This window comes from Erythranthe guttata, chromosome 12 (assembly GCF_056151865.1).
Source record: "Erythranthe guttata isolate IM_541 chromosome 12, IM_541, whole genome shotgun sequence".
Classification (NCBI taxonomy): Eukaryota; Viridiplantae; Streptophyta; class Magnoliopsida; order Lamiales; family Phrymaceae; genus Erythranthe; species Erythranthe guttata.
In genome coordinates this window covers 535,704-549,373 of record NC_142544.1, presented here as the reverse complement: position 1 = coordinate 549,373, position 13,670 = coordinate 535,704, and the positions used below count along the sequence as shown (strand labels likewise).

The 13,670-nt window shown below is 35.9% G+C and overlaps 2 protein-coding genes and 1 non-coding gene across 4 annotated transcripts; 1 reads left to right on the top strand and 2 right to left on the bottom strand.

Annotated features, from left to right (window-relative positions):
• Positions 1-7,417: 7,417 nt before the first annotated feature.
• Positions 7,418-7,489, bottom strand: TRNAW-CCA (transfer RNA tryptophan (anticodon CCA)). The gene has a single exon. It is a non-coding gene; the product is annotated as a tRNA-Trp (tRNA).
• A 358-nt stretch (positions 7,490-7,847) lies between these two features.
• On the bottom strand, positions 7,848-12,640 carry LOC105973031 (Mitochondrial transcription termination factor family protein). 2 transcript variants are annotated; one of them, XR_016034746.1, is made up of 4 exons: positions 11,852-12,171; positions 10,234-11,515; positions 8,913-9,447; positions 7,848-8,793 (listed from the first exon to the last, which is right to left on the bottom strand). XR_016034746.1 is itself a non-coding variant. In XM_088826392.1 (2 exons), exon 2 carries the CDS (start codon positions 11,456-11,458, stop codon positions 10,238-10,240), a length of 1,221 nt encoding a protein of 406 aa, XP_088682518.1. In that variant the 5' UTR covers positions 11,459-11,515; positions 11,852-12,640; the 3' UTR covers positions 10,027-10,237. The 2 variants fall into 2 exon arrangements, 1 of the variants encoding a protein (XP_088682518.1); XM_088826392.1 differs by lacking the exons at positions 7,848-8,793; positions 8,913-9,447 and having other exon boundaries at positions 10,027-11,515; positions 11,852-12,640.
• Positions 7,944-9,754, top strand: LOC105973030 (cytochrome P450 71AU50). Its single transcript, XM_012998024.2, has 2 exons — positions 7,944-8,846; positions 8,925-9,754. The coding sequence occupies exons 1-2, from the start codon at positions 7,944-7,946 to the stop codon at positions 9,537-9,539; spliced, it is 1,518 nt and encodes a 505-aa protein (XP_012853478.2). The 3' UTR covers positions 9,540-9,754.
• Positions 12,641-13,670: the final 1,030 nt, after the last annotated feature.

Genomic DNA, 13,670 nt, shown 5'->3' with positions numbered 1-13,670 from the left:
CTGCGAGTGCTTTAGAGAATTCCAGCCTTTAAGAATTCTCAACGAGCCGACCCAACTCACCCTAACATAGGTGACCGCATCTATAAAGAGTATCCTACTATACCCTACTTGTAATTTACAAGATATAGACGTCATTAAAAACAATAGCTTAACCTTTTTGAACGTCGTAGGTTGCACTTATTACATCATAGGAATTAAGGTGAAGTTAAACTCCTAAGTGCTCCATTCATTTAAGTTACACATAACTGGTTGTCCTATTGAACTTGGTCTGTGGGATCTCCAGTCGCCAAGTTAGGTTTCCGTATAAGGTAACTTAGTTATTTAGGCTTTAAACTTATTCCCCTCGATGCACATTTAACTCTCTCGCTAGATAAACCTTTATTAAATGGATCCGCTAGGTCATCGTTGGATTTCTCAAAATCAATGGAAATTTAATCCATTAGAGAGTAAATGTATCGCATTATATGTCTACGACGAATATGTCGAGACTTACTATAGTAAAGTACACTACAAACATATTTAATTTGTAGTTAAATACCCCACATTTTGAGATATTTGTAGCTCAATTTTATGTTTTCAAAATAGAATGTTATTCTCCTTCTTGTGTGAAACTCCATTTAATATACCATTAGATATATAAGGAGCTTCCCCCACAAGTTGTTTGATAAACCCAAATTTAATCGTGTATTTAAATTTTTGATTTCAATGTTTGGCTAACCCATTTGACGTGAATAGTGTGTATTATTAATTTGAAGAATTATCCTTGCACACACTTGCGTATTGTATTTCACAAATACATTTACGGCTTCGTATTTTGTTCACAAAATTTGAAAGTCTTATTTTGTGACAAAAGATGGCACAAAATCATTACACAATTCTTTTGACAAAGAATTCATAGATTTTATGAAAACAAATAATTCAAACAACATTAAAACTATTTGAAGTATAAACAAGAATTGATTATGCCCAAATTCAACCAAACTCATTGGTTTGAAAACAATATTTTTTTTTCCCAAAAGAAAGAATAAAATATTTACATGATTTAATAATTTAAAATTTCATACATACTTGTAAAACATAGGGCAATTTTGGAAAAAAACATACTGGTCAAAAACTTGTATAATAAAACCTTGTTTTACACACGACATTTTACAACATAATAAGTTCTTACAACTCATATCATAAAATGCAAATAAACCATATCAACTAAAAATTATTAATATAAATTTAGTAGCATAGTTCTTGCCGATAACGGCTACTTTCGCCTTAAAGAGACCGTCACATAGATACCCCTTTCCCACGTAGAGCCCTCCTTTGGTTAAAACAAATTTGTCCGACTCAAAAGCCAACTTGAAACTTTTCTTGGTTAGGATAGAACCACTGATTAAGTTCTTCCTAATATCCGGAACATGTAGCACATCGTTCAAGGTAACTTTCTTCAACCACCGAATTAGCCTCATTTACCATGACAGCTCCAACTTTTTGTAGGAGGAGAACATGCTCTTGCAATAGCAAATGTGACGAGTTGCCCCGGTGTCTACCCACCATCCTCGAGTATCGCTCAATAGGTAGGTCTCTGTTACAACTGCCGAAAGGTGCATATTGTCGTTCTCGGAAGCGGCTAAGTCAATGGTGACATTCGCTTCATTTTTATTATTTTCTTTGCGGTGGCGACAATCCTTTGCAAGGTGACCATTCTTTCCACAAACGAAGCACGCTCCGGTGAACCTCTTATTTTTCTTGTTGTTTGGTCCTAATGTAGGACCCTTTCGCTTGTTGCTCTGTTTTGAGCTCTCCACTACGTGTGCCTTAGCCACGTATTGACCACCCTCTCCTCGGTTTTGAGCCTTGCTATGAGTTCTTCCATCGTCCATTTGGACACCAATTTCTTGTGTCTTAGGTAGTGTTTGAACTCCGTCCAACTCGGTGGAAGCTTTCCAATTATGGAAGCCACTTGATAGGATTCACTTACCTCATGACCCTCGGCGAGAATATCGTAAATCATGAGTTGAAGTTCATTCACTTGCTCACTCACAGTTTTGCTATCGACCATTCGATAAAATTGAAATTTGTCCACTATAAATTTCCTATAACCCACATATTCAGACTTGTATGAATAACTATCTCGTAATTGCCGATTAAATTCCGTACAGAATTGGCCAGATTCTGCCTTTATTTATAGGCGGTAGAGATCCATTCATAGAGGATTGCAATGGTTGGAAGAAGAAACATAAAGTTGTGTATGTTCTTTTCACCGAGTTCAAGCGTAGGAAAATTAATTGGTCATGGGCCAATTAATTAATTTGGTTTGGGCCAAATATTTTATTATTTGGATTTTGGGTCAAATAATTTGACTAACTACTAAATGTCCCCAAAAGTAATATTTGTGGACACCTAAACCCAAACTAGTCCTATAACTCGATCACATCGAGCGCACATCTTTTGAACTTTAACCATTTACCCAAGACAATTTTCATTCACTTTACTTCATGATTACGATCAAGTAAATAAATGAAATTAATCTTTTCATAATTTAATTAATATTACTCAATATTAATTATTGGAAATCATGAAAATTCCAACAATATATTCTTGCACTCATATACGTTACTTATATATCCTCAATAACACATAAAATGTATATAGCAAGTGAAATAGACGGAGAGAGATCACGGGAAATTTGTAGAGAAAGATATCATCAGAAATTTGTTGATATTTAATTTATATGAATTTTTTTAAATACTATATGTCACATAAAAAAGGAGATTTGTATTTTGCAGACTTTTATATATACTAGAATTGTGTGATATGCGTTGCACATCTCTATTAATTTATGTATATATTAAAATATATTAAAATAGTAAAATGTGATTTTATTTAATATTGATATACATAAACTATAATATTTTATTTACAATATCTATTTTTTATTAGCTTATTCCGGTAATTATTTATCATCGTCTTGAATATCATGTGTAGTGATTTTTTTTTTCTCTTCTAAATTAGAACCTTTTCGTTCTTGTGATTACTTTCATTTCGAGTTGTTTACTCTTGATTGTTTATTATATTTTTTTTTTATTTTTAGAACAAAAGACAAATGAATATTAATGAAAAATTAAGCATAAATGAAAAATTGGTGGAGACATGATCATTGTCGTGAACCAACGGTTTACGAGTCAGAATCGATCGGGGTTCACAAATCAAAAATACAAGACCATTAACCAACTCTTAAGGTTAAGAGTTTGATTATAATTTTTTTAGAACAAAGGACAAATTAAACATAAATGAAAAATTGAATGGAGACATGATTATTGTCGTTAACCAACGGTTCACGAGTCGCCTATTGCGTGGAAAACAAAGAAACAACACATTGTATCCCGCTCGTCCACTGAAACTGAGTATCGCTCGATGGCCACTACGTGTTGCAAATTAAAATGGTTGAAGGGACTTTTACATGTCTTGGTGTGTCTCATCAAGATCCAATCCGCTTGTATTGTGATAGTCAAGCGGACTTTTACATGTCTTGGTGTGTCTCATCAAACTAGAAGTCGGTAAGCAGCCAATTGGAGAATCGAGGAGGGCCTTCGAATCCATCAACACGTCCGTTTCGAGCGCTCCAAAGAACACGAATCTCAGGCCGTTCGAAAATCTTAGTGATATGATAAGAGTACTTGACAAGTTTTCCCCGTAACGGTTCGATCGTGATCATATTGCGGGGAAAGTCTGAGCCTGCGGAGTAAGTTCGTAACCCGTTCAGTAGGGTTCATATGATCGGAGAACAAATCAAGCCCCTCCATTAATTTTCTTGCATCTCGAATAGTTTCTTCGCAAGTCGGGCATTCACAATCTTCATGCGCCAACTTGATGGGGAGTATTGGGATTTAGATATATATGGCATATGTGTATATAAGACATGAGATATATATTGTGAGTAGTTTACTTTTATACGTATCTTTTCTCATTGGTAAGAGCTGTAGCTATCGAGTTTGGATAACCTTATATATGTACAAGTCGTTGAATTGAATAACAGACAGAAAATTCTCTGAACATACAGCGGAGAAAGTCTGAGCTGAGGAGTAAGTTTGTAACGCGTTCACTAGAGTTTATGTGATCAGAGAACAAATCAAGGCCCTGTAGTAATTTCCTTGCATTTTGATCGACAAGCATCGCCTCTTCCCTTTCTCGCTCCAGTTTTTCCTTGTGTTCCACTATCAGTTGAATAACGTCCTCCGACAATTGGGCAGGAAAGGCGTTCATGATTTCGAGTGAAAACCTAGCAACCTCCGCCATGGCATTAGCAACCTCCGTCTACGCCTGAACCCTATTCTTTCTGCGTTCACTGTACATGCTTGCCCCAGCCCATATTGCTGCCGCGATTGCTAGGATTCCGGCCAACTTTTTCCACTTCAACACCATTTCCTCTCAGTAAAATAGCGAGAGAGAGAGTTTCTAACCAAACACAGAAACATAAGAGAGAGAGTTTCAGGAATTTTAAATTCGACGACGATGAGAGAGAGGATGGAATAGAATCAAAGAACAAAATATATATATATATATATATATATATATATATATATATATATATATATATATATATATATATATATATATATATATATATATATATATATATATATATATATATATATATATATATATATATATAGTTTTGGGGGATTTTGACTCAACGACTTTATTGATTGATAGAGCATATCTAGTACTCACACCAAAAAAACACTCTCCAAATAATGAGGTTCACATAGCACTTACTTAATTTACTCTTTCTCTAAAAATGGGACACACATATAACACTCCCTAACAATAGTGCTCTAATACTACATATTTATGCTCCCTAAAATTTACTACATATCTTGAGTAATAATAAAATATTCATGAATTAAATATAATATTTGAATTAGGTTTTGAATTTTGTATTTAATTACATTAAATTTCTAAATTTCGTATAATTTTTTTATTAATTTAATTAGATATTATATTATCTTAATATTTTTATTACATTGTAAGATGTATTAGTTTGTTTTATTTGTATCGATATTTATATTAATAAAGTAATTAAACATTAATAAAAAAAGAAAAAATATATATAATATAATCAATTAATAAAATAGAACTAAATATTACTTAAAAAATCCTATAATTAAATCAAAAAGAATTAAACATTATTAAAAAAAATTAAAGAAAAGGACAAGAGTAACTCGGTTTTACATGCACACACTTCAATTGATGTCAATTAAAATAGGGCACTTTAGAAATAAGCTCATTAATGACTACTTATTCATAAAGGGGTTCAAACCATTTTTTTTACAAAAAAGACCACAAATGGTCCAGAGATTTGTAAAAGGCTAAAATAGCCCCTCTCACAATTTCATCATTTAATTAAATCTAACCTCAATTTGACCCCAAATTTCACAATTTATTCAATTTTGACCAAAAACACAATTTTATGGACGATTTCGTCCGTCGCCGACGTTGACCGCCGGTCTCCGACGTTGATTTTTTTTTTCTTCCTGATTTTTCCGCCGGTCTCCGACGTTGACTTTTTTGATTTTTTTTGTTCTTCTTCCTAATTTTTCAGAGATGTGACGCATTCTAACAGATTTGTTCGGGACAGGGCAATCAGGGAGGACCACTTGATCCCGTACTTCCTCAATATTGGATTCTCCAGAGCTATGACGAATTCTAACATGCCGGACACCTTCCTCACGATTTTCGTGTTCGAGCTGCCGAGGAATAGGGTTGAGGATGTTGCCGATGGTTTGTTGATGATGGAGGCGTGTGGGATATGTATGCGGGCTTCGACAATCGGGGCACAGATAACGGTGCTACCGCAGTGCGGTCATTCGTTTCATTCACATTGCATTGTTCGCCACCTGTTGGCCGACAACGACATCAAAACCAAGTTGTGCCCTTGTTGCGGATCTATAGTCTTATCCTAAAACGCCTTTCTAGTCTTTTTTTTTTTCTTTTTTTTCTGATAATACTTTAGACTATGATTATTAGATATGTTTTGCACTTTGCTCCCAAACAAATCTGTTTTGCACGTTTCGATATTTTAGTTTCAATAAGAGTATTCATCATGTGAGTTTATATACGAAGTTAAAGGAGTATTTTATAACTTTTAAGCGTACACATAATAAAATTCTTGAGAGTGTTAGGGCCAAAAATGTTAAATGTGCAAAGTTATTGCATGTAAAACTTAAATATGACAACTTAGAGGACTAAATCTTTAAGTAAGCCAACATAGATGACCAAAATTGCAAATTTCATTTTCAAATTTACAGAACTTCATATATAACAAATTACAATTTATATGGCTACATACTTTTATCTCACGTGCAATAATGTATCATCTCAATAACTATCTGCATGAAAAAATTGTTGGTGATAGAAGTTTTCCGACATTTTTCCATCAATACAAAACATAGTACTAATGCCGATTTAATCATCATATTTCGGCTCAACGGCTTACAAACATTCGTTCGATTCATAAAACTCCAAGTGTTTGTTTTTAGAAAGTTCCGATTTTCAATCACACTTTCTTGATGGCTTCCACCTTCATAACCATAACAATCCTCCGTATTATAATTACTACAAAATGAGGACCTACCGGAATATTCTTGATCGACTTTTTTCCATTTGATTTTCTTCTTCTCTTCTTCTACGTTTTCTTCTTCTTCATCGGCTAATAAATGGGGTGGTACCTCCGATTCCATTTGTTCCCATTCATTTATATCGAAGCCTACTTCAAAATAGTTAGCTCCGGACATGGCTAGTGCTTCTAACGAAACCGACATTTTTTTTTTTTGGTAAAATAAAAATAAAAAAGGGCTTAAAATTCTGCAATGCAAGAAAAAGTAAATTTTGAATAAAAAGGGATTTTTTGTTTTATAACAAATGATGTTATACCAGAATTTAAAATTTGTTTGATGTATGGAATAGGGTGGGAAGGGTGCAATATATATAGATACAAGTTGGCATATTATCATCAACTTTGATTTAATTTGAATAAAAAAGATTTTAATTAGCAAAATATTCATGTGACGGTCAACGTGTTGACTATGTTTTCTTCAAGTACGAATTTTCATTGCTTGGACATTTTAAAAGCAGTCAAATGAAGAACATGTGTTAATTATTAGAAGCAAAGAAAATAAAGAATGGAAGTTTATATATAGCTAAGCTTAAATAACTAAGTTATTTTATTACTTGATGGTCAATTGCATTATGTGTTGATATGTTCTACAAGGTCACGAGTATAATATGCAGAAGTTAAATAATTAAAAATAAAATAAAAAGACAAGTACGAAAATAGCACGTGAAATAAATTACTACAGTAAAAAAAAACAGTGAAAAAAATATTAAAAAAAAACAGTAAAAAGAGGAGTGGGAGTCTGGGGATTGAACCCGACGTGAATCGAACACGCAACCTTCTGATCTGGAGTCAGACGCGCTACCATTGCGCCACGGATCCACTTGTTGAAAACATCGATGTAAATCCTTAAGTTTAAGACTTATGGATAAACAAACTGGATTGTCGTTTTCCCTGAGGTGTTTTACTTAGATGGATCATAGAAGCATTTGAGCAAATAATTTCGGATTCGTAATAATAAATTCATTTGACGACATATATAAATAAGGCGGCATATTTGAATAAAAAAAAAAAAAAAAGAGGACGGCATAGAAGTAAATGTGATCCCAGAAAAAGATAACAAACAGAACTTGCCCATCACTTCTCATACAGGCCACACATACTCAGACAACCTTGTTATAATCAAAACAAGAACCAATCAACTCTTCCATCCAAAAATGACGTCACCATTACTATATTATGACGTCCAACAAAGCAAATCCAAACATTAGAAATAAAAATAAAGTCTATAAATCATTCCCCACAATCACAAACAGATTAACAGACAAGAAAAAAAATGGAGTTCTCTTGGTTTTGGCTTACAACCATAGCCTTCTTCCTAGCAATTCCTTTACTTCATAGGTTAAGAAGTCTGAATAATAAGAAGAAGAAATTACCTCCGAGTCCAAAAGGGCTCCCGATTTTAGGACACCTCCACATGTTGGGCAAAAACCCGCACCAAGATCTATACACGATAGCCAAAGAACACGGTCCGATTGTGTTCATGCGATTCGGGTGGGTCCCACACATCATAGTCTCGTCTCACAAATCGGCCGAGCTTTTCCTGAAGACGCACGACCTCGTATTCGCCAGCCGACCCCCGCACCAGGCCGCCGAGATCATGTCGTGGGGCCAGAAGAATCTCTCGTTCGGAAAGTACGGCCCGTACTGGCGGAGCATGCGTAAGCTGTGCACCCTCGAGCTGCTAAGCACACTCAAGATCAACTCTTTTCAACCAATGAGAAAGGAGGAGCTTGGACTATTCGTCGAATCCCTCAAGCTATCTTGTCGGGGGAAAGCGGCCGTTGATCTTAGTGCAAAGATCTCGTCTTTAACGGCTGAGATGAGCTGTCGGATGGTGTTTGGTAAGAAGTACGAGGATAAGGACATGGGAGGGAGAGGGTTCAAGAGTGTGATCGAAGAAGGGATGAAACTGGCGGCGCTTCCTAATTTGGGGGATTATTTCCCGTTTCTTGGGATATTCGATCTTCAAGGATTTAAGAGTAAGATGAAGAAGATTGCGAAAGCGTACGATGATTTCTTCGAGAAAGTTATCGATGAGCATGTTAACGGAGCTGCTGAGGCGGCGGATCGTGCTGATGGGAAGGCCAGAGACATTGTCGATACTTTGATGTCCATCATGCAATCTGGAGATGCCGAGTTTCAGTTCGACCGAGGGCATGTCAAGGCTATTATGCTGGTAATATTTAAAAAAAAAACATAATACACAAATTAATGTAATAAAATGTTTATTTCTTTTTCTTACACATGCATGCAGGACATGCTCGCAGCTTCGATGGACACAGCAGCGTCGACAGTCGAGTGGATACTCGCCCTACTCATAAAAAATCCGAAAGTAATGAAAAAAGTCCAGGAAGAACTGGAACAAGTCGTCGGTTTGGAGAGGATGGTGGAGGAATCGGATCTCGACCAGCTCAAATATCTAGACATGGTCGTAAAAGAAACCTTTCGGCTCCACCCGGTGGCCCCACTCTTGATCCCTCACTACTCTACGGAAGACTGCACAGTCAACGGCTACCACATACCCAAAGAATCTCGAGTCATAGTCAACACGCACGCGATTGGCCGGGACCCGAACGTGTGGGCCCGCCCGAATGAGTTTTTTCCGGAGAGATTTGTCGGGAGTGAGATTGATTTGAGGGGGCAGCATTTCGAGCTTCTGCCGTTTGGTTCGGGCAGGAGGGGCTGCCCGGGTATGCAGCTAGGGCTTATTCAAGTTCGATTGATTGTGTCGCAGTTGGTGCATTGCTTCGATTGGAAGCTTCCAGAAGGTATGTTGCCTGAGGAATTGGATATGACGGAAGAGTTTAGCCTTGTTGTTTCCAGAGCTAACCCTCTGATAGCTATTCCTACGTTTCGACTGAGGGATTAGTTAAATTAGATGCTATATCGGGTGAAATACACACACACATCTATGTGTGTGTGTGAGTGTGAATGAAGGGTAGATTTTCTACCTGTGTGAACTTCACAGGAGCATTCTGAAGTAAGAAGTAATCAGTGATGTGCTATCTAAACAAAATATAGGGTGTTGACATGCGACTACAAGGCTACATTTCTTCATCGGTAATAAATAAAAGTCACCCGAAATAAGTCTTGACGCAGTATCATTATCACAGTATAAAGACTTATCACTAAATGCTTACATCAAGTACCGAGAATTTATATTTTGTCACTAATACTTCATTTTTGCCTGTCACGAATTCGTATTTGGCTGTCACTATATTGAATCGGTGATATATGCATAGCGACAAATATTATGACAAAAATAATTACCCCATATAATATAATAACAGGCGCCGTTGTAGTGTCTCGCATCCAACGTCGAGCATAATCACATAATTTATAATTTGATATCAATATCACACAATATGCAACATAATTGTATTATATTGAAATGACATACAAGAGTCGACAATTATTAATTTAATTTACGAATATCACAAAGTAAAACCTTGCCAACGAATAAAATGGCCAGTTTCCAATCCAAGATTGCAACGAAAACACTTGTAAACGAAACAAGAAAACTAAAAATAAAAATTTCTGGCAGTCAATTTGTATTTTCTAACCTTGTCAAGATTCTTGCAAAAGGTGATTCTCATAAGCTAGCTGCAATTCTTTGGCATCATCATTCCCAAACCTCAATATATATTTCTCCACAAACTTCTTATCTGTCAAGAATGCCACAGTAACAAAACTCGGCTTCTTTTCGAGAAGACCCCTCGACTTCATCATCTCGAGAATTTTGTAACGAGGAATCATTCTTTTCTCCAAACTAAAATCCAAAAGGGATGGTGTACCTACAAGCACCGATTTATCGAGCATAACAGTTTGCAAGAAGAACTCAATGCCACGCCTTAGTTTCGCCTCTGATGTTTTAAACATCGGTGGCGACTTCACAAACATTTCATTGCTTTCGTCCTGAGAAAAACCGAAGCTGCGAAGCAATTTCGACTTTCTATCTATAGTCTCGGGGGTATTTCCGTAAAGAGCCAAAATGCCGTAAACCAGCATTCTTGATCCCATTAAAAACCCAACTTCTGTAGCTCGTGAAACGAGATTTCTGAGTTCTTCTTCGGGTATAGAAAGTAGCCTTGGCTCGCACTTCAACATAGTGATCAATTGAGAACCGACAACTCCACACCTTCTCAGGTAGGCAATGTTGGAGCGCAATACCGAGTCCTTGCCAATAACGAAAGCATACCTCGAAAGTATACGGAACATGAGAGCTTTGAAATTATTATTATTGTCATTATTACTCTTTTCACTTTCAAGAACTTCCTTGATAACCTCGATGCCCGGCTTTATCGTTTTACTCAAACTGCTAGCTAAGAGAAACGGATTCTTGGAAACCATTGTCCCCAGGTGGGGTCCACATAAACCCAATTCTTGATAGAATGCCACCTTTGGTTTGATTGTCTTTTCGATATCGGCAAATAGAATTCCAGGTTGACGTTTGACCGACAGCTGGATCTGCGCATCGGAAAAACCGAGAGATTTAAAGAAACTCACGACTGCTTCGGGTTTCTCGACCGAACTGACACGTGGGAAGCGTTTAGAGATTGCAACAGCTTCGGTATTGGGGAGTTTTATAGAGTTAGTTAGGTAGTCTACCAAAAGAATGTTCGCGGAATTATTCGGCTGTGGAGTCGAGGTGTAGGCCCTGTTTTGAGATTCTGTGAAGAATGGATTGATGAAAAACGGAAGTGGTTTGCAGGAGTCCCACCGACAGTTTCGTGATATGTAAGGTACGAGAAGAAAGCGGGATTGGACGGCGAACTTGACTTTAAGCATTATGCGAAAAACAAATTGTCAAATTGATGGTTTGCAACTAAAGAAACAATGTATCCCCTGCAACAAAGATATATGTTAGAATTAAACTTTCAGAAAACAATGTATCCCCTGCAACAAATTTAGTAGCCATTCCAGAAAAAAAAAATCATATATAAAAACCAGTCAAATAGAATATTGAAACAAATCCCAAATTCAGGATAAAAAAAGCAAGAGATGTGTATCAACAAACTCACACAGACCAAACATCAAACATGTTGTGGGCATTCCCAGAAACACACACATGAGGCAATAATCAATATTCAATTAAGCTGCAATTACACGCTCACAAATCTGAATATGGTTCAAGTGCGGATTTCTAGAGCTAATTGGCAAACAAAAAAATGGGCGACTTACGTTGAAGGTGAGCGAACGAGTCAACTCACAAGAAGAACGAAGTATGAAGGCAAGAACCAACTTCTTCTCCGTTACTCTCTGTTAAGCATCTGAAAGTGAGAAAACAAACCAGAAGAACGTGAGCTTATAGATTAACAGTCTGCCATTAATCGACTGAATTTCATGGTTTTGTTCTTGCCAAAGCACATTGTATTGTATTCGTTTTGGACTTTTGGTATCTATATATCATTTGTTTAATCTACATTTATTTTTATCAATTTAATACTTTGATTAAATTAATTTTTCGAGCGGGATTACATTAATTTGGTAATAGATTATGTTACTTAGATAGTGAAATATGATAAGTTTGTAGTAATTTTAATTAAGGGAAGCCTAATCGAAAAAAAAAAATCACTTTTTTTTAAAAAAGCAGAAAAAAAAAATGCTTGATTTATTTGGTTTTTTTTTTTTTTTTTTTAAAGTAATCTTCTTTTGAGCAATATTTAAATTCTCTACAAACTGGAGAAGTATAATAGTAGGTGCTTGATTTATTTGGTTACGATTTTTATTCTGGTGGCGTATTGAATGTGAATTTCGATTTGGTTGCTGTTATTTTTCATATTCTAAATTAGAATAAGATTTCTTTTGTTTTATTATATTAACGTGGTTGGTTTTTTATTGGAATATCCAAATGAAAAAGAAGATGAAGTCAGATGATTGCCGCCGCCGTGAGATCGAGTACGCACCGGAATACGCCATGCTGGCCGTCCTAAACCGGCTGCCGTCAAAGCCAATGATGCCAAAGAGACGAGGGATTACATACGAGAGCGCGCGAGGGCTAAGGTACTCAGAGATGCTACTTTACAATACAAGTAGGGGTGGCAATTTGGATCCGGTTTCATGGATCCGATTAGATCCGGTTCGGTCCATAAGGATTCAGTTTAGATTAAGTCTAGTTGAAACATACCGGATCGGATCAAGTTGATTTTTTTTTAAAACTGGATCCATGTGGATCCACTTTAGATCCATTGAAAGTTTAACCACAAAATAAAGTGGGTCATATTGGATCCAACCAAAACCCAATTAAATACCAAAACAATTTTCTCAAAAAAAAAAGTCAAATATTATTTTAATTAAAAGTTTAATTGATAAAAAATTATCAATGAGTATATTAATAAAAACTGTGTGTGTATGTGAGTGTGTGTGTGTGTGTAAAACAGTGTGTGTGTGTGTAGAAACTGTGTGTGTATGCGAGTGTGTGTATGTGTAAAACAGAGAGTGTGTGTGTGTAGAAACTGTGTGTATGTGAGTGTGTGTGTGTAAAACAATGTGTGTATGTGAGTGTGTGTGTGTGTAAAACAGTGTGTGTGTATGTGAGTGTGTGTGTGTGTAAAACAGTGTGTGTGTATGTGAGTGTCTTTGTGTGTGTAAAACAGTGTGTAAACAAAGTGTGTGTGTGTGTGTGTGTGTGAGTGTATGTGCGTGTATATATATATATATATATATATATATATATATATATATATATATATATATATATATATATACATAGACATGTATCTGTGTGTGTGTAAATAGAGTGTGTGTGTGTGTGTGTGAGTGTGTGTGTGTGTGTGAACAGAATGTGTGTGTGTGTGTGTGTGTGTATACGAGTGTGTGTGTGTGTGTATGTGAGTGTGTGTGTATATATAAACATGTATATAAATGTCAACATTATATATATATATATATATATATATATATATATATATATATATATAAACAGATAGTGTGTATGTGCATGTAAGTGTGCGTGTGCGTGTGTGCGTGTGTGTAAAAAGTGTGTATGTGTATGTGTATG

What these genes read in the sequence shown, in the direction of transcription:
- LOC105973031 (XM_088826392.1), bottom strand. Translation starts at nt 11,458, where the DNA reads ATGCTTAAAGTCAAGTTCGCCGTCCAATCCCGCTTTCTTCTCGTACCT.
- LOC105973030 (XM_012998024.2), top strand. Translation starts at nt 7,944, where the DNA reads ATGGAGTTCTCTTGGTTTTGGCTTACAACCATAGCCTTCTTCCTAGCA. An exon ending in ATGTCAAGGCTATTATGCTG is followed by an intron (nt 8,847 to 8,924) that starts GTAATATTTAAA and finishes ACATGCATGCAG; the next exon opens with GACATGCTCGCAGCTTCGAT.